This window comes from Schistocerca gregaria, chromosome 3, assembly GCF_023897955.1.
Source record: "Schistocerca gregaria isolate iqSchGreg1 chromosome 3, iqSchGreg1.2, whole genome shotgun sequence".
Taxonomy (NCBI): domain Eukaryota; kingdom Metazoa; phylum Arthropoda; class Insecta; order Orthoptera; family Acrididae; genus Schistocerca; species Schistocerca gregaria.
In genome coordinates, this window is record NC_064922.1 from 318,933,148 (window position 1) to 318,960,504 (window position 27,357).

A 27,357-nucleotide genomic window follows, 5' to 3' on the forward strand; every position below is an offset into this window, starting at 1 on the left:
GTGTAATTACTTACGGCTGTGTTAACTCAGGAAAATTATTTGACCGAACGTTGGTAAAGTCACAGTGCTTACGATACACAAGGGCAATATTTACTCTTCTGGCCGTGCCGTGGCGTTATGCTTCTATGGAGAAGCTATTGGCATCTGCTAAACCTATACCAAGCTTCTGAAGATCGCAGATTAATTTGATGAAACCAGTAAATCATAACGACATATTTGCATCTGAATTAATTTTATTGTGAAAAGAAAAAAAAGTAGGTATAAAAATGGAAGCATTTCAACTGAATAGCAGATGACATAATGGTTAAACATGTAAATAGATCTGATCATTTGGCAATGTAGTATGTAAAATTTATGTGCCTTCCTTAGGACTGAACCTGCAACCTTGTCTTTTGCAGATAATACTTTTTCAGACTGAGCCAGTCTGGTGTTACTTATAACCCACCCTTATAACCACAATAATATCAGTACAGGGTTCCTACTACCCGAACTTCATAAAAAGGGTCTGCCTTAGATGATCTCAGTGTTGACGGTGCATTAAACCCTAATCTTCCTTCATTTTCACAGAAAGGCAAGATCTTGGGTTCAATTCCTAACTTGGGAACAAGTTTTGTCAGGGAGTTGTTATAAATTAATAGAAAAGTTATACAGGTTGACAAAGAAGTGTATGTTGTCAGTGAAGACTGATCAGGCTGTAAGCCTACTTCCACCATTCTGGTCAGTTCATAAAGCCAGTAGCTCATAACCAAAATAAATTCAGTAATTTAGTTGATAAAACTGAGTTTTGAAAACTTGTATAACTAAACACACTGCTTTCTTTCAGGCCGTTCGTCTGGTGGTGGTGGTGGTGGCGGCGGCAGTGGTGGTGGAGGTTATGGTGGTGGTGGCGGCGGTGGCGGCGGCCGTGGAAGCTATGGGTAAGTTCAAAAAATTTTGCATTTTAGTTTTACAGATTTAGTTGGGTTCTTACAGAACAATTTGTTTTACACATCATTTGGGAGTCCATCACAGCTGTAAAAAAAAAAATAAATTTAATCAGTTTCCTGTTGCTCCCTTTGTCTATGAGCCTCCCTTCTGTATACTATTGGTCTCATTTGCAGCTTCCATTATAGCATAAGAAATAGAAAAGTTTAGAATGTTCCTTGCTTTTTAAAAAGAAATCCTCAGTGGAAAAAGGGCAGATGCCACATAACCATGTTATTACATTTCAGTTTTTCTCCACTCGCCTAACATCAGTTTTTATTAACACAGTGCCATTCTTCTGTAATTTGCAACAGAATAATTTTACCAGTAGTGCAGTATATGTATTTGACAGTGTCTGTAAAGTTTGAAACCTTGTTCCTTCAGACAGAATGCAAATCCATAGGACCAAACAATACCAACAGTGTACAGCCAAGTGGATACATTTCCAGAATAAATTTTAGTTAAATGTCCAAAAATAGTGGCAGTAGGAATAAAAGAGAGAAATTCTAAAGTACTTCTAGCCTATTGGCTTCAGATTTTGAATAATTTATCAGTGAGTATAACTGTCTGGCGTGTATCAAAAAACCAGATATTGATGTAAAACATAACTTCTCACCATTGTATTCTAACATACTTCCTCCTAGAAAAAATGGGTTCTTTGACATGCTGCTTATTTTGTTTTGTGTGGGCCCATTTGAAGTGCTTCTTATTTTTTGTGTGGGCCCATTTTCCACTGAAACTAATAAGACTTCCTAAGTTAAACATCTGTTTTGGCTCAATAATTCGTGATTTTGTAGTAGCATCTTGTTTTGGATTTATTGGTTGATTCTATAAAAAATGACCACCCCCTTAGAAACAGGTCAGTATAAGCTTCAAAGTAAATAAGAAATTGTTTGTTGCTGTTGTTATAAACAAGTTTTTCATTACTGTGCAAGAGAAATAATTGTGATGATGCAGGCACTGCTCATAATGTTTAGGTAGTGACAAAAAGTAGGAAACTCTAAGATTGGTTTTATGGATGATAGCTATTGCATTACAAGAAGAGTAATGGAAAGGGCTGAAGACATTAAAAGTCTGTATTGTTTGTGCTGTACACCTTACACTGCTGGTTAAGAGCTGTTGTTGGAAGCAGCTTGCAAAATGGAAATGGTAGACGAAAGATCCTTAATTTTTAACAGCTATAAAGACACTTTTTAGATATGATTTAAAAGCAAAGTATGGGCAGTAGCAACTAAACCTCCCTTCCTTCAGGGCTCTGTCCTGATCATCCTCCTCTTGGACATAGCTGTTAACCGTATTATTGTCTGTCTCCTGCCAGCATCTCTGGCTCCCATGTGGTTTTGCAATCTATTCCACTCCTTCAGACTTGTCCTTGAGCAGTGTCTGCAGTTATGTCTCAATCATTACTCGTGGAGCATCAAAAGTAGCTTTTGTTTTTCCACTGACAAAGCAGTTAGTATGAATTTGCGGTGGTGCAATGGGTTTCTTCCACTGTCTTTCCATGTTGGACCTGTTGCTCTTCCATTTGCTGAAACTACGAAATTCCGGGGATCATGCTTGATAGAAAACTTCCTTGGTCCTCCCACATATCTCACCTGGTCCCACGTGCCCTAAATGGTATTTCATTGGGAGCGGAGCGGACCACCCTCCTCTATTTTAACCGAAGCCTTGTCTGTTGGAAATTGGACTAAGTGCTTTGTTTATTCATGTACATGTCCATCCATCTTATGCAGTCTAAATACAATCCACCATTGTGGAATCCGTTTGGCCACTGGTGCCTTTCATGCTGGCTGGGTTGAGAGTATGTAGAAGTTGCTGAACTACCACAGTCATACTGACATCCTCTTCTTGGTTACCTCCTGGAGTTAATTTCCGAGTATTTCTCTGGCAGCTTAATGTTGTACTAGCTGCCACTTTCCCAATGGGTGTGAACCTCTCACAACTTTGGCTTTGTGCGGCAGCCGGTGTTCACTTTGGACTTCATTTGCTTCCTTAGGAAACTACTCTAGATGTGATATATTGCTGGAAATTCCTTGACATTTGCACGGGTCTTAGGAATAATAGCTTTTTGTACACTGATGGCAGTAGGTCTGACGGTGGTGAGGCTGTGTCTTCATCATTGGCCCAGATGATTTTTGTTTTTGGTTTCCGGAACACAGCTCCGATTCTCTGTGCCCTTCAAAGTTTGTTTGTGCTGTACATAGGCCATCCCATAGTGCAATGGGTCCAAGAAAGCTCCCACTTGCTCACTCTTGAGAGAGCCACTGTGATGATGATTGTGGGTCCCTGGTCACATTGGTCTGATGGGAATTGAGGCTACTGACTGTGCTGCTACCTCAGCCTGCTAGTTCTTCCATACCATCGGGTAATCTCTGTGTCACTGTGGCATCACCACTGGTCTTCCCTTTATGGGAATACGCTCTGCAGTATTAAATGTCTCCCAGTGACTTGGCCCGACCTATCATCATCTTGCCGCAAGAAAATCATTTTAGCAATGTTGCATGTTAGGTACTGTCGTTTTAGCCATAGCCATTTAAGTGGTGATCTCCCACCACATTGTGCTTATTGTTGTCAGTGCTCATTGTCATCAGCTGTTGATAGTTCACCATTTCCTGACCGAACGCCTGTTTTTAACCTCTTACTTTGTAATATATGTTTGCCATCTTGAGTTATCGGCCGTTTTAGCGAACGGAGCGCCTAGTGTTGTTGGCGTTCTACTTTTCGTCTGTAGTAGCAATATGGCGAAGGACATTTAGTCTTTACTTCGTGCCCTTAGTTGTTTCTACTGTGTTTTCGCTGGCCCTTCCTCCAAGAGGAAGTCCTTGTTCTTAGCTGTCATTCCTTCCATCGTTTTTTTTTGGGAGGGGGGGGGGGGGTTAGGGTGTCAAATGGACCGACTTAGAGTGGGAAAGGCATCACAGGACATTCTAATTTCCAGTGTCTATACTTTTACAAATAAATTCATAAAACTTTGTCAGCATCACGAGGAAGGATTCAGGATTCACACCCATGCAGAACAAAATTTTTTTACATGCGAAATTTCATAATTTTTTTCACTTACTAATGGCAGCATTTGTTGCTATAGGTACACTTTTCTTCAAAAGTTAGAGATTCTTTGATGAATTTTGCACAGCATACATACCATACTCACAGGTGTATGAAACTCTAGAATTTATTTAATTTATGAGAAAATGAATGAACTGTTATATTTTAAACTTCATGTTTAGAGAAACACAAGTTTTATAGTTAATTACATCAATTTTTACCACAGTTTTTAATAGATTTGGAAAATTCTAGAGTTTCATACACCTTTAAGTATGGTTTGTGTGCTGTGCAAAATTCATTGAAGAATCTCTTACTTACGAAGAAAAGTACCTATAGCAACAAATGCTGCCATTAGTAAGCGAAAAAAATGATTAAATTTCACATGTAAAAAAATTACTTTTTTTTTTTCTAACTTCCACTGCAATGAGTGAATTCTGAATCCTTCCTGGTCATGCTGACTAAAGTGTTATGAATTCATTTGTAAAAGTATAGACAGTGGAAATTAAAAGGTCCTGTGGTGCAGGTTGACCCATTTGGCGTCCTACCCCCCTTAATGCACTATGTGGTTCCCAATGCTCCCTAATAATCCGCATCACGTATTTTGAGTGTGTGTACTTTGATTTTGACTTGGGAACAATCCCATAGATTCCTTGCTGTCATGTGCCCAAAACCCTACTACTACTACTACTACTACTACTACTACTACTTTAATCCATAATGGGAAAATATTCTTGTTTTCCACACAACTGAAAGTATTGAAAATTGTGAATTTTTCTTAATGTATTGTGTTGTTACAGTATTTCGTACTCTTGGGAAGATAATAGTACTTGGCCATTATGTTATACATGCTGTTAATGCAAAAAAAAAAGTGACCCAGGGTTTAACAGTGATAATTTTAACTTGTTATGGAAGTTTTGGCCAGGGCACTGATGATAAACTGGACCCAAGTTTGTAAATTTTCTTGCTGCTGAGAATTTTTTTACACAATTTTTAAATGTTTACATCAATATACCAGTTTAATTAAGACTTTCCAATTATTGCCCTGTGTTCATGATTTATTATGCTGAGGAGCAATATCTCTTTTAATTTGAAATTTAAACAGTGAGATAAGGTCATTAACATTAATTACTGTTAATGCTTCTGAGAATTTTTCTGTGATTGTTTTAATTACTGGTGCATTGAAATGTCCAGGGTGCAGAAATAAATTAAAAACTGGTTCATGCATTTAAATTTAATGAGTGTGGCCATTCTTTATGGAATCAACCTATATTTTATATAAAAAAAGTAATTTGCATTAAAAGCTTTTGATGCTGGGCAGAATTAAGGTTCCTTAGTTAAGCTACAGTAGAATATAGTTCTCATTTAAGTTTGTAAACAAGTTACTTTGCCTCTTCATAAATTTGAGGTGTGTGTTTCTTTATATTTGCTTTCAGATCATCTTGTTTCATTGAGTCTGTTCATTTTTCCACTGAAAGCGTACTTTGTCATGACAAATGATTACATAGAGTATGTCTAAAAGTGCTACGTGTCGCGGTGATTTCACTTATTGTGAATGGGATAGCTAAAGTGTTGGTTGATCATAACAGTTTGAGGTCATTGATAAGAGTTTCACTTTTGGTACCTGAGTGTAGCAGTCCCTAATACATTAAAAATTGTTACTATGAGGAATCTTTAACTGATACTTGCAGGGTACTCCAAAGATGTTTTTGAGATGCAAGTTACTGAATTTTGTATTTACAAGTATGGTAACATTTGAACTGCTTGTACTGCTTTGAAAAGAATGTTAAAATTTTTACTGCTGTTTTGTCCATGATGTTTTGTTAAGGGCTTTTATATTGGTTTAAATGACAAGCATTCTGCTACAGGTTCTAAACGATGGAATAAGTGCAAAATTTTTGACTGCTAAAATGAGCATTAAGCAGACACTGTTGAAAGTAAAGAGAGAATTCTTAAGCTTGGCAGGGAAATGTGTTTAATTTTGTAAATCAGTTGGTCTGTTTTTCTAATGGTTATAGGAATAATTCTGGAAGGTCTGCAAAATTACCCTAACAAAGGCCACAACATATTCATTGGACTCTGCTAAGTCGTAAATTTCTTTAGATTTGAGTATAGGTGGCAGTCAGCAGGAAACACTTCCAGTGGTATAATGTAACTTTCCAACAATTAGCATTTAAAATCTTTTTTTCACCCACAGTTTTGTTTGTAGGTGTATTATTTTACACCATGTGGTTTTTTCCTGGCTGTACACGTGCCTCTTGTTGTATACCTTTCATCAAAAATGGCCCAGAAATGCTGCTGTACATTGTGAGTTACGCTTTGCAAAATTATCTATGTGAATAATCCCTTCTGCATTCCAGTAAATTCTGGTCATAACCTTTCCTGTCATTGTAATATTTTTGATTCAGGACTGCACTTGTTCTCACATTGTATATTGTTTTGTATGACAACATGGACTGTTGTCACTCATTAAAAGTAACAGATGGCACACAAAATCAATGGGATATTTTAGAAGATCCAAGTATTAATATTGGAATTGAAGTTATGCTGGTCAGCATTCAGCAAATGTGGTGTACCTGTTGCGTATCATTTCTCTAGCTTGATTTTTCATGTAAGGTGTACTGTAACCCATTTCCTGATAATGTCATTGGCTAATTGTTTGACAATTGTCCAGTTCAATTCCGTGCCCTTTGATCTTCTCACCCTTTGGCAGTTTCGGCAAATTCAACACATGTATGAGGACAGAGGAACACAGTGTCATTGACTGCATTAACCCTTTCCTGAACTGTTTACTCCTCAGACATTTGCCAGTGTTTGATAACAACTGACTAAAACAAGGAATGTTCACAGAAGTATGTTCTTGTTTGGTTGAATGAAACACCAACAGTGCCAGTATTTAAAATGGGTATAAGGATTTTTCTGTAGATACGATTTACTTAAATTATTAAATAATATTTGTCAACTTTTTAATGTGGATGCTATCCCTGTGAGAGGCAAATACCAAATTGGCAAGATATGAAATATTTTTTTAGTGGGGTGGCATAATGGTGTATCACTCCTTTTGAACATTTGCATAAATTTTGCTTGCAGTGATACGTTGTTCAGCAGGAAACTGCTGCAAGGCCAATCCTATCATGAAAGTTGGGGTTGTTTGTTTGACTTCAGTGCCTTGCTTCCATGCAGTTGTTTGGTCATGAATGAATGACCATAATGGTGCTCACCTGTAATTGAAATATCTTGCCCTTGGCCTGCCTGTTTTTAGTATAAATTAGTCCCAATTTAGTGTTACTGCAGTCATGGGAAGGGTGGTGCCACATGCAAGATGTAGAGAATAGAGAAAATAATTTTTAAGGTGGTGTAGTGGAGATTGAAATGGTTCTTATATGTCTAAATATAGGTGGCCCAGTGGGGTAGCAAAATATATTCATTTAAATGTGTTGTTGAATAGTGTGTGGATAATAAAACACATTGATAGTTGTCCATGCAACATGGACACAAAGCAAGCTATATTAAATATTGTCAGATATTATCTAGTAATGCTATGCAAGAATTTACGTAAACAACCACAAAAATCAGAGTAAAATAATGTTTGTAAGTGGCTTTCAGTTGAATAAAACTTCAGTTTTCTACTGGTGTCAGTTTCTGTTGTCTGGAATATTATTGCTGAAGTCAGTGGGTGTTATTAAATTTCTCACATCTTGTGAAGAAAAAAATCAGGTGTACAAGCATCAAAGAATGGGGAGAACACTCTTGAAAGTTATCAATCACTGAGGAAATCCCTTTCTATGGGAAATTGCCTGAATTACTACCTATGTATACTTTCATGCTTCGCTCAGGTTTATGGTGCAATGTTGTAAAAGATGTTGGGGCTTTGCAAACACGCAATTGCTAAAAGCGCTTTATGGGGAAGCTGCACTTGGAGTATAGAGTACAAAGTAGCTTGTTAAGTTCCTTCACTCATTTCTGTTCATACCACAATTTTGGAACAAGGTGTAAAGCTGAAGTGGAAGCTGAACTAGGATAGACATGTTTAGTCACATAGATTGTGTGTAATGTTCTTTGGAACATAATATGGATTATATTAAGTGTCGAACATTTTCATCTGTCTTGCAGATAAAAATTGTTGTGCACTAAGTTAATATTGCTGAACACACTGTTGGAATTCCACAATTGTGAAGTAGATGTGTGTGAAAAATTATCAGCCTAGTTAGTGTGTTTTGATGCATTTCAAATTTTTCTGCCCTATATTGACTTGGCAGTGCTGTAAGGCAAGAATGAGTGAATAATATTTTACCCCCCCCCCCCCCCCCCCCCACACACACACACACACACACACACACACACACAATTCTCGTACTATCATAACATGACAAACTATCATAGCGCTTGCCATTGTGTTACTGTATCTGCTCTGATACCTCACTCACTGTTCATATTTTGTCACTTTGTGGTCATGACATGTGGCTCCCTCTCATCTGTGGTCTTGATTGGCCTTCTGAGTGTACTCAGCTATTGTTGAATGTCTCTGTACTGTGTGTGTGTGTGTGTGTGTGTGTGTGTGTGTGTGTGTGTGTGTTTGGGGGGGGGGGGGTATGCAGCTTTGTGCATACACCTAAAGGAATCCAGGCTTCATGCACATATGTTTGCTTAAAAATTGAAAATGTGATGGAAGTATGTAGCTTTCTGCTGTAGTCTCCTTTCTTGTGCGAGAGGAGTCTGTGTGATCAACCTGTTTAAAAAGTATCTGTGCGATCCATAGTGATTGTTTTTACATCTGTGGTGTATGTCAGTTGTCAAGAAAATGCTGGAGTTACTTGAGAAGTAAAATCTTTTTCAGAGGTTCAGTTCACTGAGGCAACCTTGTCAAATGGGCTGAAGATATACCACAGAGAAACTGTCTGATAAACCAAAACAGCATGTGTGTGTAGATTGAAATTTTAAATAACGTCCTTGACGTGGAAAACTGTAAAAGTGAAATGACAAATTTTGTCAGTTTATCTGCCAAAGAGCCTGACCACCTTTAGTTTAAGTGAAGTTCTCATTAGCATTAAGTTCATAAGTAACTGTATTTCTTGTAAATCTGAAAATACTTACACAAAACAATTGCATTGTGTGAGATGCAATCATTTGTAACTAGTGTATTTGTTTCTCTGCTCACACCATATGTGCATGCTTTATTTTGTCAGGTAACTGACAGTTCTGAGCATTACCCATAAAGGACACTTTGATTATTGAAAAATTTAGTACATGAATTGGTGTCACTCTGTAGATGTGTTGACTCTATAGTTATCTTTTCCACTTTAACTGCTACTGATACCACACTTTCACTTGGCCCCTGAGCAGAACAAGCTGGGAGCAGAAGCTCACGATCAGTTCATAATACATTCGCTGCACTCGCTGTGCATGACACTGCACATGGATCAACACTATATTGACAATGGCAACCTATTGTTATGGTGCACAACAATGTTACATAGCTAAGGTTGGCAAAGTGCATAAATGTTATGGAATGGTGTGGATGCAGTCAGCCAACTTCCACTGATAAGAGGGTGAAGATAAATTTTGTGGTTAAGTATTTGGGGCATAATAGGTGGTACCACACGATACATATGGATGTGTGCGCATGCATTTATGCACACATAGGCATTAACTGTAAATTTCACACACTTAAACTTTTATGGCATAGAATCAGCATATTGATTATATTGGCTTTATGTTGTAAATTTCCTCTTGTTACTGTGGATCATACCATCCAATTACTCAAGCTGTTTTTTGTTCTCCAGTCTTTTCAGAGGAAAATAGGAAAATATATAATGAATGTATTGTTGACCTGGGCTTGTGATAGGTGTGATTCTAATTACACACAGCTATATAGTTATGACTGAGTAATCCACATGTCTGTTCTGTTAGCTAACTTCATTTAGCTGTGTGCAGAATGTTTGTGACAATTTGGTGTGATTCTCAGCTGTAAGTTTTTGGAATGTACTCTGCTGTTAGCTTTTATTCTATTTAAACCCCTGAGAAATAAAACAGGGGTATATGTTCTGAAGACATATACTAAATGGCGTTCTGCTGAGTTCAGTGTATATTGCTTCTGTTCTTTCATTCTTTTGTGTTGTGTAGTAAGAATGGTTGCGGAGAGTTGTGCTACATAAGGAATTTTGTCCCAGTTTGACTGAAAATTGTCAGATATGCACCATGGAAATTTCTTCATTGCGACTTACACACCTTTTCTGTGTGCTTTTTATAACTTTTAAGTTTACGTAAGGTAACTCATTTCAGCATTAGATTGATCGGTTTTGAAGAAAGACCGATTATTTGCAATTCCGATAGTACTTTTAAGTGTAAAATATAATACTTACTATACTGCAACCCAACTAAATCTGTCTTAAATTGTAAGTGGTATTTAAAATTGCCTTTTCTTGTTGTTGTTGTAGTTATTAATACTAAATGGTGTTTCCTGAGTCTACAGGTTGTCTACGTAATCTTTCAATCTAAAGATGAAAGACCAGAGTTTGAGAATCCATACCATAGTGTATTTGGTGTTGATGCACATGCAGGGTAATTTCAGGATGTGTATTTATGAGTATAATTTCTTTCAACTGAAAGCAAATAAAATTATAAATAATCGAGTAACTATGATTGTTGAGCTCAGTTTACATATAAAGAAAGTAAAGTTCTAAAATGAGGTTGAATGTTTCAATAACTTATATTATGTACTAAATTGGAAGGTAAAACTGTGATGGTTGTAATATCTCTGGTATTTTTTGAAAGGAATTGTAATTCATATAATGGTGACAACTGTAAATTTTTTTGTTGGGTGTTTACCAGATATGATGTACATAACTGACTGACAGACTCACTGACTGACAGGAGCTGAGCCACACAAACAAGCAGGCAGCTTTATTATAATGGCTTTCATTGTTTTTGGTTCCTGGTAATACTGATTATAATATTACACAGGTATTAAAAACAAAACTGTACTGATGCTTGTTATCAAAGTAGTATGCATATCTGGAAATAATCCTTTAACAGTTTTATGCGATGAGTAAAGTTAATTGTTTTGTGATGGCTCAGTACCTAACAGACATTTATATTATGAATATACAAGCTGGACATAGTATAACAGGTATTACCTTGGAGTGCAAGCAATTGGATGTTGGCCCTCCTCTACGCTTGAAGCAAGTGATCGCAACTCGTACTGATACAGTCTTTATGCTTCTGTTATAGCAGTGGCGGCAGGGGTGGTTTTATCAAAGGTAAAAGCACCAGGACATCAACCTGGTGCTATTCATTTGTTTTATTTTGTTATTGAGTACGTATTAATTGGTTGCTGGTGTTTGGTTACTTGATGCTTAAAATGATTATAAGTGTGTTTTGGCATAAAGAGCGAATCATTGTCATCTCCATCCTGCATTGTCAGACACGTATTTTCTTTCTTAAAAAAGTAGAACCAAGCACCAGTAAGGTATAACTTAAATGGAAAGGCTGCTTAAGTAATATTGATAGTGCTACAGTTGCACTGATATTGGTTTTTGCAGCCATTTCATATTTACTTACTTAATTTGTGTGTTTGTCAAACCACCATTAGCCCATTCTCACAGCAGCTAACGAGGCCCATACACAGTATTTCTTTCACTGTGAGGGATGTTGCATTGTGGTACCATGATACTTCGTACATTGCCTCTAATCAGCCATCAGGCACTGGTTCCGTTCAAAATACTGTATTAAAATGGTTATGCATTTCACATTATAATGCTATGTATATGATTATCTTTAAATTTTACAACATGTAAAGTGTATGCGGGTCTTAAAATTATGGTTCAAAGGCTTTAAACTTACACATGCTCATACATCTGGTATTTTATATTGCCTATGGATGAAGCTCTAGAGACTGGTAGCCCTTCTTCCAAATACTCTTTACGTTTTAAGTTCCTAGGCGTGGTTGTATTGCATATATGACAAATAGTTAAAGGTTTTTGCCCTGATAATGTATTATGAGTAGATGTGCTATTTGTTGTATAGCGCAGAGGTTGGTCTGAAAATGCTCATTGGTATGTCAAATGACATGTGGCATATAAAACTTGTGTTACCACCGGCTATGTGGTTCAGATGGAATGGACTATTTGTTTTGTTGCCATGGTAAACTTTGTTATACAAGAAAAGCTGCCTGCGAAGAACTGAAGAAAGTGAATTGTCCTCTTTACTGCATTGTCAAGGGTTATTTTACATCTTTGGTTACATGGTCAGTGTTTAAAAGACGTTTCCAAGTGCTAGGTTGTCTGGCCTTTTGGTGGATTTGTTTATAGCATAGTATTTGCATGATAGTAGACTTTTAGCAAATCAACAGAGGAAACTCATTTCAGTAATGAAACGATGTGTCATATGCAAATCTGGCAGGATTTTTACTGTATTGGATTCTATTGGTGCTGCAGGTAGTATCTTAAACTGTCAAACCGGGCACACAGTGTTGAGGGAAGCATACAGAATGCCTGAAGGTCATCATAATTAATTATACTATTCTTCGTTTGAAAGTGCCTTCAAACATCGCATAAGTGTGTTCTGCGATGTGTTTTGGTCATTATTGATTGGGCGTGAAATAAATCTTGGTATGATTTGGATGTTCTTTTATTCTAAAAAGAAAGAGATAAAGAAACAGTGAATGTGGTGTATGATGTATAAATTAAACTTCCACTAAGGGGCTTGGGTGACAGTCTTTCATATGTGGTAATCTTTATTACATTAAGAGTGCAGTGCTGAAATGAGTTTCTCTAATAATTTATCTGTGTAAGATGTGTTTACAGTAAGATAGTAATTAACTGTAATAGTTAAGCTTCTGAAATTTTTATTGATGCAACATGTGTATAAATTGATATTTGCTACCCTATGTTAGGGATGGGACGATGATTCTGAAACGCTTTGATAGCATGTTTTCTTGTCTTCTTCAGTGCTGTAGTCTGTACTGATGTAAGTCAGTGGCACAATGCAGATGTTTCTAGCTTTTGTGTGTTGGGTGTCAAAAATGACAAAACCAGCAAAATTAATGCTGACAAAATTATGTGTAATGTGGTTTGCACGAGGTGGTGATAGTGGTGACAGATTTTCGCAACATTATAGGATGTCCTATCATGGTTTGAGAATTTAATTTCTTATGGTGTGGTTCTTTACAGATATTGGTTGAAGTGCACTCCCACACTGAGGTATTTGTTACTGAACTTCTGAAAAATTTAGTTTATAGTATTATTGGCATTTGAGTAAACTGTGTGTGAAAGAAAATTACCAAGAGATGTGATGTCAGATTTCTGGTTATTGACTGTCGGTTGGTTGCATTTAATACCAGTGGTGGTAAAATAAAACCTTGAAAGAAGCCTAAGTACTGGCATTGGAAATAAACTACTTTGGTATTGGTTATGATACAGTGGAAGCAGAAGCAGCTAAACGTAGTGTCTGTAGACTGCCAGGTCTTTTATTTGTCATCTTGTGTATGGTGAAATGTGATTAAATGAGGAGTATTACATGCATGGTACATTCTCAAGGAGTTTGGTGTATAGTTTACAAAAAGTGTGTGATATGCCATTTGACTGTAATTGCCACATGGTTCATGGGACTGGTAAAGAGTACTGTAATATAGCTGTATTTACATTAAGAAATCGGTTTCATTGACTACAAAGTATCTACGGAAGAAAAACATACGCATCATTATCTTGCCAGTGGTATGGCACGACTGTATCAATGGTGTCATCAGCTTGCATTTTGAAAGTCTGGATAACGACTATTGCAGGTGATGCTTGTAGGAACCACTTAAACATCCCAGGTTCGTCCCATCTCTAGGCTCACAGAAACTTCAGCTATCCCTGTTAAGTGTTCATGTGTAGTTAATCACCTGTAGGATAGTGATGTTACAAAATTTTATAGTATCTTAATGAGAGAAAAGTCCTAATAAATTTTGAATTACAGGCTACGGTGACCGTGGTGATATGATTGTACAAGAGGACACAATATTTGTGTCTGGCATGAGCCCTGCATTGACAGAGATTGATATAGAGGAACATTTTGGTTCAATTGGAGTCATAAAGGTAACTATCTTCAAGATGTTAATTTGTATATGTGATATAGCATTCCATGTGTTAATGTTCTGATTATTACAGATTGACAGGAAAACTGGGAAGCCAAAAATATGGATGTACAAGGACAAACTCACTGGAAAGTCGAAAGGAGAAGCAACTGTAACCTATGATGATTCAAATGCTGCTAGATCAGCCATAAGCTGGTTTGACGGTGTGTTTTCTTCATTGCAACTGGTTTTCATAATCTCTGACAGTTTAAATTTATATAGGAAGTACATCTATTTTACATTTTGGACCGTGACGTAAATATTTTTCTTAATCACAGGAAAGGACATGAAAGGAACCACCATTAAGGTGCAGATGGCACAGCACAAAAACAACTATGCTGGTGGGCGTGGGCGCGGTGGCGGCGGTGGTGGTGGTGGTTCAAGTCGTGGAGGTGGCATGGATCGTGGACCACGTGGTGGTGATGGTGGTGGCGGTGGTGGTTCTCGTGATGGACCACCACGAGGTGGAGGTGGAGGAGGTACTGGTATTGTCAGATCTAGATATTCTTGCTTTGCAATTACTGTATTACCTAATTAAGACAGCTTCCCTCTTTTTAAGAGGCTATTTCAGTGATCCTACCTCTTTCTTCTGGAACTACGCTGTTTTCAACCGCAACTGATGTACCACAGGCAGCCTTTGTGAAACAGTTTAAAACATTATCTCGTATTACAGAATTCCAGATTGCAGCAAACATGTGTAGCCTGTACAATACTGAGTCTCGTCACTTCCTCCTTCTCAGGGAATGAAGTTGAGTTTACCACAATTACTACTTTGTGTTTGGCTTCATCAGAGTGTATTATGCCTACGTTCTGGAGCTGCAGCTGACTTCATGCAGTTGAGAGGAAGGAACAAAACATTTCATTCCATTTGCTGTTAAATGAGGGTTCGTTAAGTTGGGGTTTACTGTACTTAATGTTTTACTTGCACTAAAGACCATGTTTGCTGCCCCCTTGCGTCTGTTAGTCACTGTTTTCAAATATGAATTTTATTGACAACCACCATAGCACAAGGCTGACTGGTGAACATTTGGACACCTGCCTGTGTGTGACAAGTTATACATCAGATACAAAGTTCTAACAGAACTTCAACTCAAGTTTCACATCAAATGTGAGATAATTCTTGGGTTATGAACATATTTCTAAAATTATGAAATATAATTTTTGTTTTGGACAAATACTGAAGATGTTAAGCTTTTATTATTAAACAGGTGTTTTACAGTATTTGAAGATCAAAAATTATTGCTTCTTTAAAACGAGTAGATTACTTTTAGGTAAGTTGGTATGAAATAGTAGATTACGGTGTTCCTGGTTGCCTATCCCCGATTCCTTTTTATACACAAGGTTAAATTAAAGGCTACCTCTATTGGATGTCCAGGTATAAACTGAAAGATGGATAGGTCTCTTAATACATGTCACTGGTGTAGAAGAATTAGCCATGTTTTGATTTCTGCTCAGATTAAGAATTGTCAGGAAATGAGGAGATAACAAATTTAGCATTAAAAGTTCTGGTCACCTTCTTTGAGTATTAGTATTTTACACTATTGTATTCAGACAGTATGTAGTCTTGCACTCCAGATTTGAAGTCAATGAAACTTACTTTATTAAATAATTTTTTTTTTCTTCAATGACTGTCATTATATAGTTGCATAAAGATTTCAGGTTGCTAAATACTCAGTTCCTCTTAGTGTTAAAGGTTCACAGTTCACTTCATATCAGCATTTTATACTTATTATAGTAAAGCAATGGAAAGTGAGAAAGACAGCTTTTCTGCACTAACGAAAATAAAATGGTACTCATAAAGTTCAGTGGCGTATGTGCAGAAGAATGTAAACCTCAAAAATGCCTTAGACACACATTTTTTAATGGAATAAAATTGGAGAACAACACATTCTATAAATATTTAAAATTTTTCTCTGAATAGACTGATACCTAAACAGAACGTATCTGGAATTTTGCTTGTTAATTCAGAACATTGTTCACACACAGCCTGAGAAATCAATTGAATGGAATGACAACAGGTGTAAAGACATCTTTGTCAAGCTTTAGTTTTGAAATTTGTTTTTATGTTCAAGGCTTTGGCCGTGATGGTGACTGGAAATGCCCCAACCCTGATTGTGGGAACACCAACTTCTCATGGCGCACAGGATGCAATCGTTGCCATCAGCCAAGACCAGAAGGGGTTGGTGGGGGTGAGCCACCAGGTAAATATTGGAAATTTTCATTCAGCACTGTGATTTCACATGTTTATATTTTGTATGGAGTGTAGCCATGTATGGAAGTGAATCATGGACGATAAATAGTTTGGACAATAAGAGAATAGAAGCTTTCGAAATGTGGTGCTACAGAAGAATGCTGAAGATTAGATGGGTAGATCACATAACTAATGAGGAAGTATTGAATCGGATTGGGGAGAAGAGAAGTTTGTGGCACAACTTGACCAGAAGAAGGGATTGGTTGGTAGGACATGTTCTGTGGCATCAAGGGATCACCAATTTAGTATTGGAGGGCAGTGTGGAGGGTAAAAATCGTAGAGGGAGACCAAGAGATGAGTACACTAAGCAGATTCAGAAGGATGTAGGTTGCAGTAGGTACTGGGAGATGAAGCAGCTTGCACAGGATAGAGTAGCGTGGAGAGCTGCATCAAACCAGTTTCAGGACTGAAAACAACAACAACATATTCATTGATTAGTTTCTGTGTGCAAAATTTAAAAAAAGTGAGACCACTCATAATACAACGTTATTCATAGTAGGGACCAGAAAATGTAGCAACTATTTACGGCAAAATTCATGTCTAATTTTTAGAAAAGTTAATCTATTTTTATTGAAATTTTCTTTTCTATTTCATTATTTTTTTAGAAGCACTAATTTAAAATGTTGTTAAGCTACATGTTTAGACAGTCTTGCTGCTTTCAAACTGATTGTTAAAAGAAAGTGCTGATTAGAAACTGAAGCTTTTTGACTGCTATGTTTGCTTTTGCAAAATGTTTTCTTTCGAAATGAACTTTGTTTGGCTGTATTTAAGCTTACAAAAATTGTGCTGAATGTGTCAGATTTAAGGTGAATTTGGACGGTATTTGTCTTTCCTGCCCAGTGGTTAAGAATACTGCACACGGTTAATTTAGACATTTCTTGGGAATCCATAGTTGTGCAACCCATGCTTGAGAACACTACAGATAGGTCTGACATACGGCATCTCTGGTTTACTGTTAGGGAAAGAACTTCAGTGCAGTTGAAAAAGTTATTTTGTTTCCCAATTGCTATAGCATAGCCAGGGAACTATTACCATAGGCCAGGCACTATGGGATATAGTTGTGGATAGCCGCAGGCATAAACTAACTAGAATTTTAACTGCCAGAGGTGACAGGAGCTGTGCAACATAACAGCCCTGCCTCCCTTTCACAGGGCAGCAGCCTACAGGAGAACTGACACTTCATTAGAGATCGTCAATCTCGTTTAGTACAGTGAGTGTCATAATTGAATTTCATGATGGACCAGGATTGGTCGCTTCAATTACTTCAAAATAAGAAATGAAAACAAGCAATGCACAACACAATGCATTTGGGGATGGCTACTGCACAATTTTCTATTGAGGTTAGGGGGTTATTGTTTATGACATAGTTAAAACTCGACCTCTAATGGTATTCACTGCAAGCACTGTTCAGGACTTGAGACCTAATTTGCCATCTTGAAAGGGTCCACATTAAACCATCTTTTGAGCTTTAGCTAACTAACAAATCTACATTTGGCTTTATTATAAAATGCTAGGTCCCACGGCTGAGTACTACATTGCACTGTGCAGCATGTATCTTAAATAGACCATTCAGCCACCCCCATTTGGCATGGTACCAGATCATTGAATGCATCATTATGTTTGTACACTTTATTTTGTAAACAGGTCCTTATGCACATTGTTTTCCAAATGACATTTTGGCTGACAATGTCCTGTACCAATAACTGAAAATTGGACACATTTTTATATGTAGTTCATTTTGATACAATTCATTGTGAAATAGCATATATTAAGTAATATTGCCCCCCCCCTTTTTGTTTTGAAGCGGAGTACTGATTGGTCAAATTTATCGCAGAACGTTAACTATTCCATCCCTTACTCATAAGATAATTTTATCGCAGGCTTTGCAGTTACTAAATCGCAGTACAGCTGCAAAATGCAGTAATTTGTAAATTTGCTGACAGCTATTATTGTTATTATTATTATAAGTGATTGGTTTAAGTCAGTCAGATTATTTTGTCTCTTATTTAAGTTACCATTAATTTGATAAATCTGCTAATGCTGAACTCACAAATTATTGGAGTCTAGATGAAAACTTCACATTTCTCTGAATTTGGTGTGCTTTTCAGGAGGCCGAGGTGGTCCTAGAGGTGGAGGTGGTGGAAGAGGTGGTGGCGACTACCGTGGTGGCGGTGGTGGTGGTTTCAGAGGAAGCAGGGGTGGTGGCGACTACCGTGGTGGTGGCGGTAGCCGTGGAAGTTACAGTGGTGGTAGAGGTGGAGGTATGGATCGTGGAGGACGTGGAAGAGGTGGACCAATGAGAGGTGGGGGGTGAGTATTCGTCAAAATGCTAATATTATGTAATTCAGTTTTATTTCTTTTTATTGTCAGTGAAGTGACATTTTTCTGTGTATCCAGTTGAATAGTGTCTTGTCAGTTAGAGGTATGTGAAATGTTTTATTATATCCCTTCCTTTTTAATAAATGAAACCTGGATCAGTGTTTTACTGCCATATAAAGGATTCTCAGATTAACCTTTAGTATCTCAGAACTATTTTTTTGGCTTTTTGTTGCCTAGCTTTTCTTGTGAACTATGGACACTTCATTTCTGTAATTTGCTTCTTATGAAGCAAGTGGTAAGAAATGACCGGATTCCAGAATTTTCTTTGTGACATTCCTCTAGTTTACGTCCAACCTGTTCCCACCCCCTTAAACACCCCCCCCCCCCCCCCAATTATGTAGCTTTTACTTTTCTATAACAGGCACAGTGAAGAGTGTGAATGTATGGTATTGCTTATTTTTTGTAACCCATGTCCCTCATTTTTCCATAAACATTGATTCTGCTAATCGGGACCCTTTTTGTGCTGTCTTTAGTTCTTTCGCGACATGAACATGTAAGCTGTGTTAGTTAACACGTTCCTGGTTTCAACTGTCATTCATTTACACCATTTACCTAGATCTTTTGGGTTGATACAGTGTGTAGGATAGGGATAAAGTTACTTCTCTGATCTTCAGATTGTCACAGTTTTGCAACTGCTTCAATAGAACCTCCAGTTTGATTGTTCATTTTGCTGTGGTTGTCCTGCTCTTAAGTTTATTATTGCTGAGAAATGCAAGAATAAGAACTGAACATCAAAAAATCCGTATTTGTCACAAGTAATTGTTGACCCTATAGTTACAAAATTTATTAATACATCACAGTCTGAAATCTCTTCTGTATTCTAAATCTGAAGATCGTTGACAGTTTTTTCTCCACTTCACTCTGTATTCCTTTGTAATCAGTTGCTTTCCCTGAACAAACCTGCACCTATGATACCTCTGATCCATGTGGAATATTCCTGTTACTCTTTCCTTCCATTATACGGTTCTCCACATGTCTTCGTGCTGTGCTATCCTTTTATCTCTGGTGTATATACATAAAATTTCTCTGTCAAAGTATCTCCTCTAGGTTTCTTCCATGTCTGTACTTGTATTTATTCCCACTTTTGTTTAATATGCTGTTAGTGTCCACTACTTTTTAATTACTATTGGAAATTTAAAAAAAGTCTAAATTCTATAGAGCTGAGTATTGTTTCTTAAAGCACAGTTAATAAATCTATCCTTAACCTGAATGTTGGTTCGGACACATTATTAATGTACTGAGTCACATTTTTTGTCAGAGGTGGTGTAACAGTTGCCTTCTGTTGACATTTGAACTAACTTACCCAGCCAACTACATGAAGACTAATAGCTAAATATGGACCCCAAATCATTATGCAACTTAGCAGTTTTCACATTAACAAATCATTGCTAGAGGTGAGAGATATTGACTGAAAATATCCTAAGACAGTGCAAGAACCCCCCTGTGGGCTCGAGGTATTCCTGCCTGTCGGAAGAAGCAACTGAAAGGAGTCCCACACATTTCGGCTTTTGTGTGATGGTCTCCTGTAGCGTTTGACCTGCATTTTTAAAATTTTGGGGAAGGGTGCCTTACATGGTGCATTGTGTCATCGTGTATTGAGATCTTTAGCCTGCTTTCTCATCGTCGCATTTCAGTCACTCTCATTCTCCATTTCTTGTTCGAGGACACCTTCCTGGGTGTGTTATCCACCATGCACTATGCTGTGTCGCTATGTGCGTCGATGATGGCCATGGACTTCTTTGCACCTGATAGCCAGCCTGTCTGTCGTGGTGGGGCCGCCACGTACCCTGTTAGTTGTAGCCCCCTGACCACACAGGGATCACTCTTCTGATGCCTGCGCCATTAACTTCCACAAATGCCAAGGGGTAGGTGCCATCCCGCTGGAGCATCGGGATGCCTGGCAATGGCCATCCTGCCAGGTGGCCTTTGCTGCGGCTGGGTGGTGCACGTGGGGAGGGCCCCTGGTTGGAGTGGGTGGCATCAGGGTGGATGACATGCGATTAAGCGTAGTCCATCTTTTGCTTAAGGTGAAACATCAGCAGTGTCTTAAATGTTCATGGGGTCAATTCAGTGCACAGAAGTACAACCCCAAATCGTCACCCTCCGTGGTCACACCATGTAGGAACATCATGCTAAGGATGGCAGCAGATCTTATTCTCCCCAGTACCTTGTATGTTACAGAGCTGATGGGGAATCTTTCATGATGATGAAGCCTCAGTTTCTTGTTGAACATTTAGGGGACAAGTTTGGGGAGATGGAGGGTTTGTCCAAAATGAGATGTGGGTCAGTCTTGATCAAAACGGCATCCTCTGCCCAGTCACGGACATTACTCTCTTGTGAAACTGGGCTGATGTTTCTGTAACCATCACGCCCCACAAGAGCTTAAATATGGTGCAGGGTATCATATTTCACAGGGACCTTCTTTTGCAGTCTGATGATGATCTGCGCACAAATTTAGATCGGCAAGGTGTACATTTTGTCTGGCATGTCCAACAGGGTCCAAGGGATAGTCAGGTTGCCACTGGTGCCTTCACCTTGGCCTTTGAGGGTGATACATTGCCCAAGAAGGTCAAGGTGAATGTCTACTGCTGTGATGTAAAGTCCTATATCCCTCCTCTCATGCGGTGCTTTTAAGTGCTGGAAGTCCGGCCATATGTATTCCTGCTGTACTTCCAGCATCACTTGACGAGATTGTGAACATACATTACATCCCAATATTCTTTGTGCCCCGCCTCTCATGTGTGTCAACCACGGAGGGCACCATTCGCCTTGCTCGCCAGAGTGTAGGATTATTCTGAAAGAAAGGAAAATCATGGAGTAAAAGACCCTGAACTGACTGACCTACACTGGGGCTAAGAGAAAATTTGAACTTCTGCATCACGTATGTATGACATCGTATCACGCTTCCGCAACAACAGTTCTGGTGCCATCAGCTCTGCCAACCCCAATCACCTTTCAGAGCTGGAAGACTACACCTGCCCCCTCGATGGTGGAGGGCATTTCCCTCCCTGTTGCTCGTGCACCACCTATTTCAAGAGCTACATCCCTCAACCATTGGGGACATCCATCCCCCACTTCTAAGCCTGAGAAGCGCAAGTCTACTTTGGCTTCTCTCGCTCGGAAGATGTCCCTTGGGTCAATCCCTTCTCAGGTTTCTGCTTATGGGAAAAATGACACCCACCAGTGGCTGAAGAGCTCAAAAGCAACTGGTCGGAGAGCTTCATGCTCATCCTCAGTCCTGGAGACTGAGCCAGTGAAGCCCTCCCAGCAAGGGAAACCCAAGGAGCAGCAAGAGAAATCCAAAAAGACCACCCATAAGACAAAGGAAACTTAAGGTGTCATCCACGCCACCACCTCCTACAAGCTCTGTGTCTGAGGATGGGGTGCGGATTCTGGCATCTACTGTGGACGTAGATCTCGCCAGACCCTCAGACACAGTGGTTACAGGCAATAATTCGGAGGCAGCAGGTGACTCTTTAAGTCATAAACTACCTCATTAAATGTTCCATGCCTTCCCAGTCTCACGATGATGTCGTCCTCCAATGGAATTGTGATGGTTTTTTCTTGCTGAGCTACGGCAACTGTTAAGCTTTACATGTGCTATCTGCATTGCCCTCCAGGAAACCTGTTTCCCAGCAATGCGGACCCCTGCCCTCTGCAGCTATAAGGGATATTACAGGAACCATAGTGACTATAATCATGTGTCAGGCGGAGTTCGTGTTTGTCCTAAACTCTGTAGTGAAACTGTACCCCATCACTCTTCTCGAAGCTGTGGCTGTCAGGATACGGACGATGCTGGAAATAACTGTCTGCAACTTAAATCTCCTTCCAGATGGTGCAGTACCCCTGAACGTATTGGCTGCACTGATTGATCAACTCCCTAAACCTTTCCTACTTTTTGGAAATTTTAACACCCATAACCCCTTGTGGGTTGGCAACATGCTTACTGGCTGAGGCAGAGATGTCGAAACTTTACTGTCTTAGTTCGACCTCTGCCTCTTAAACACTGGAGCCACCACACATTTCAGTATGGCTCATGGTAGTTGTGCGGCCATTGATTCATCAATTTGCAGCCCAGGACTTCTCCTGTCTATCTACTGAAGAGCACATGATAACCTGTGTGTTAGTGACCATTTCACCATCTTCCTGTCACTGCCCTGGCATCAGGCCCACAGATGTGTGCCCAGATGGGCTTGAAACAATGCGGACTGGGAAACTTTCACCTCTGCTGTCACCATTGAATCTCCCAAACACGGTAACATCAATGTCATGGTTGAGTGGGTGCTCAGAACAATTTTTTATTCAGCAGGAAACGCGATCCCTTGCTCTTCAGGGTGCTCCCAGCGCAATACAGTCCTTTGGTGGTCGTCGGAAGTCGCTGAAGCAATTAAGGAGCATCGGCGAACTCTACAGTGTCATAAGCGGCACACTTCCCTGGAGCACTTCATAGCCTTTGAATGGCTCGCCCTTGAACAGCTCCGTGCCCGCATTTGACAACTCTTATCAAACAACAGAAGCAGGAGTGTTGGAAGTGATGTCTCGACCATTGGGTACCATACCTCACCTTCCCAAGTCTGAGCAAAGATCAGATGTCTTCTCAGGTACCAGACCCCAACAGGTGTTCCCGATGTTACCATAAATGGTGTGTTATCTACCTACTTAAACGTGATTGCCGAACAGTTTGCTCGAGTCTCTCATTTACAGAGTGGGCGCTCCTCAGCGCCCTTGCACATTGTCCTAAGACCTCCTGGGCCTAATCAGATCCACAGCCACGTGATTAAACATCTGTCATCTGACTAAAAGTGACATCTCATTTTCAACAGGATCTGGTGCAATAGTGTCCTTCCATCGCATTGGTGGGAGAGCACCATTTCGGTGCTCAAACCTAGTAAAAACCTGCTTGATGTGAACAGCTATCGGCCCATCAGCCTCACCAATGTTCTTTGTAAGCTTCTGGAGCGAATGGTGTGTCGGTGGTTGGGTTGTGTCCTGGAGTCACGTGGCTTACTGGCTCAATGTCTGGGCGGCTTCTGCCAGGGTTGCTCTACCACTGATAAGATCTTGTGTCCCTAGAGTCTGCCATCCGAACAGCCTTCTCCAGATGCCAACATCTGGTTGCTGTCTTTTTTTACTTACGTAAAGCATATGACATGCCCTGGCGACATCATATCCTTGCCACATTGTTTGAGTGGGGTCTCTAGGGGCCTGCTCCAGATTCCTTAACTTCCTATTGCTCCATACTTTCCATGTCCATGTTGGAGCCTCCTATAGTTCCATCCATGTCCAGGAGAATGGAGTCCCATGGGGCTCTGTATTGTATGTGTGCCTATTTTCAGTGGCCATTAACAGTCTAGCAGCAGCTGTAATGCCCTCGGTCTCACCTTCTCTGTATGCAGACGACTTCTGCATTTCGTACTGCTGCTCCAGTAATGGTTTTGCTGAGCGGCACCTACAGGGAGCCATCTACAAGGCACAGTCATGGGCTCTAGCCCATGGCTTCCAGTTTTCAGCTGCAAAGTCTTGTCTTGTGCACTTCTGTCTGTGTCGTACCATTCATTTGGACCCAGAACCTTACCTTAAAGAGCATCCACTGACTGTAGTGGAGACACACAGATTCTTAGGTCTGGTTTTTGACGCTTGATTGATGTGGCTTCCTCATATTTGTCAGCTTAAGCGGTAATGCTGGCAGCACCTCAATGCTCTGTTACCAGAGCAACACCAGTTGGGGTGTAGATCGCTCTATGCTGCTGCAGCTCTACAGAGCCCTTGTCCAATCACAAATTGACTGTGGGAGTGTGGTTTATGGTTCAGCAGCACCCTCAGTGTTGTATTTACTCGGCTCTGTGCTCCACTGCGGGGTTCGACTAGCGACAGGAGTTAAGGACGAGTCCGGTGACCAGCCTACTGGTGGAGGCTGGGGTACCTCCATTGCAGATCAGACGTGAGCAACTGCTCACCAGTGATGCTGCACACATTGTAGTTCTCCTGAGCATCCGAATTACTGTCTCCTTTTCCTGCCTGTGGTGGTCCATCTCCTGCATCAGAGGCCCAGGTGTGGGGCTAACGATTGCCGTTCCCATGCAGTCCCTTCTGTCCGAACTGGAGTCCTTCCCTTTACCATCTGTACTTGCAGTCCGTTCACGTACACCTCCATGGTGTACACATTAGGCCGTAGCTCTTTGTCTGGACCTTCTGCATGGCCCTAAGGACTCTGTTAACCCCGCCACTCTCTGCTGCCACTTCCTCTCGATTCTTGACATGGTTTACACCTATGGCTGGTGGTCACATAGGCTTTGAGTTTTTCCGTGGAGGACATATTGAACAGCACTCACCAGACGGCTGCAGTGCTTTCACTGCAGAGCTGGCGGCCATATCTCGTGCTCTTGAGCACATCCACTCATGCGCTGCTGCGTCATTTTTCCTGTGTACTAATTCGTTGAGCAGTCTACAAGCTATCGACCAGTGCTACCCTCGCCATCCTCTGGTAGCTAACATCCAGGAGTCCATGTATGCCCTGAACGGTCCCGTCGTTCAGTGATGTTCATGTGGACCCCAGGACACGTCAGAATCACGAACTTGCCGACAGGCGATTTCAGAAACCGCTTCTGGAGATGGGCATCTCCGAAGCTGACCTATGTTCTGTCTTCGCTGTAGGGTTTTCAGGCTTTGGGAGACGAAATGGCATAACAGAATGCACAACAAGCTGTATCATTAAGGATGACAAATCTGAAATTCTTGCATGCCGGCTCTGCATAGGCCATACATGGCTATCCCATGGTTACCTACTCCATCTTGAGGACCCTCCTCTGTGTTGCTGTGGCTCCCAAATGAGTCTTCTCCCTCTTTCTAGACTGCCCACCTTTCGTCGCTCTTCGGTGGACTTTTAACTTTACCAGCTTCCTACCTTCAGTGTTCGGTGACAATGCCTCAGCAGCAGCCTTAGTGTTACATTTCATGTGCGAGTGTGGGTTTTATACTTCTATGTAGGTTTTATCACATGTCCTTTGCCTCTGTGTCGTCCAACTTAGTGCTTTTTGGGCGGATGTTTTAATGTGTTACAGAGTCTGTCTCTCTTCCTTTTTATTCTCGTGTCGGCCAGCCACTGTAATCTGCTTTCTTGTTTAACTCTCTTCTGTTTCTAGCATGTCTCTGTTGTAATCTTGTCCTCTTTTGTTCCTTTTTTGTGTTTGTTGCTTTCCTTTGTACTTGTGGTTTTTCCTTTCTTTCCATTTTGTGTTATGTCTCATCCGTTTTATTCTCACACTGTGTGCGTGTGTGTGTGCGTGCGTGTGCGCGTAGAAGAAGAATGATTATAGTTAGGCAGGCAGTCCTCTATTTTAATGCTTTTCAGACTTTGTAATGTTGAAATTAGTTGACGGTAATGAGAGAGAGAGAGAGAGAGAGAGAGAGAGAGAGAGAGAGAGAGAACCCAGAGGGGGAAATGTGAAAATTGTCTTATGAAAAGGTCAAATTATGCTTTCAGGGACAGAGGACGTGACCGCCCAAAGCCATACTGAGGTGCTGCATGAAACTACAGATAATACAGTTCATATAAGTTACTTCAATTGTGTGTGTGTGTCTGTGTAACAATGTTCATTTTTTATTAAATATTACTGAGTTGCTATTCAACTCTTTTACTGTCTTTCAGAGAAAATTAAGTTGTTGACTCTTAATTTTTTGACATTTGTATTGATGTAGGGAACCTGTTTCTGTATCCCCTGAGAAAGGATGTCTGTGAATGAAATAAATGTGTGATATGTCTTTATTTCTGTCTCATTACTCTCCTCCCTCCCCTATTTTCCTTTAAATGAAATTATGCACTTATGTATATCCTTACTTGTGAAACTTGACTGATACAGCATAACAAAAATCATAAAGGATTTGCAAGATTACAGTATAACCCAACCCCCACTGTTACTTTCCGGAACTAACGTTTACCTGCAGTTTGACATTTTTTCTCTCTCCTGTGTCAAATTTCTTTTGTTCACAATGTTAATTTGTACCCACACTTACGTTGACATATCAGTAATTTTTCTGCAATTAACATTGTATGAAACAACGTTCACGGAAAAAAATACTGGTTTGATTGACCCAGAATGACTCTGACACTGTGTTGGCCTTAAAGTAGTGTTTACAAAAGTTACGCGATTAACGTTCTTGGCACCAGGGTGCTGTACCCAGCAGATTTGAATCGGTAAAAGTCTGAACAAATCATAATTCATATACTGCCGCTGCCAACCACTACTACTCGTTGTGGTTGGTGGGAGTAACTGTTTCGATAGAAGCCAGAACAAAGTGCGACTTCTGAGGAACATTTATAACTTTGTCTTACAGTACTGTGTGCTACAATAGGTAGTATCTTTACATTATTGTAGCCACATCATTTCGGGATTAACTTCACCCTCTGGTAATGATCATACACAGACTGATAAACCTGTTGCTAAAACTGCAGCGAGACAATTTAAATCGATACAGCTACTCTCGACAACTGCCAAGAGTTTGTCTGTACTGTGTAGCATGTTCGTAACCTTTTGTTGAGTGGTTGGAGTGTGTTTTTAGTGTTTTCTTGCACATTGTTGTTTTTTGTCGCAGTTGTAAGATAGAAAAT

At 39.8% G+C, this 27,357-nt stretch overlaps 1 protein-coding gene across 1 annotated transcript in view; it reads left to right on the top strand.

The window, feature by feature from the left end:
- Positions 1-26,514, top strand: part of LOC126354032 (RNA-binding protein cabeza) — a 55,139-nt gene extending 28,625 nt beyond the window's left edge. Inside the window, exons 4-11 of the mRNA XM_050003366.1 lie at positions 824-917; positions 11,236-11,264; positions 13,963-14,081; positions 14,154-14,283; positions 14,398-14,598; positions 16,192-16,320; positions 18,479-18,680; positions 26,233-26,514. Coding sequence (XP_049859323.1) covers positions 824-917; positions 11,236-11,264; positions 13,963-14,081; positions 14,154-14,283; positions 14,398-14,598; positions 16,192-16,320; positions 18,479-18,680; positions 26,233-26,266 — 938 coding nt within the window. The 3' untranslated portion in view covers positions 26,267-26,514. The remainder of the gene's footprint in view (positions 1-823; positions 918-11,235; positions 11,265-13,962; positions 14,082-14,153; positions 14,284-14,397; positions 14,599-16,191; positions 16,321-18,478; positions 18,681-26,232) is intronic.
- The last annotated feature ends 843 nt before the right edge of the window (positions 26,515-27,357 follow it).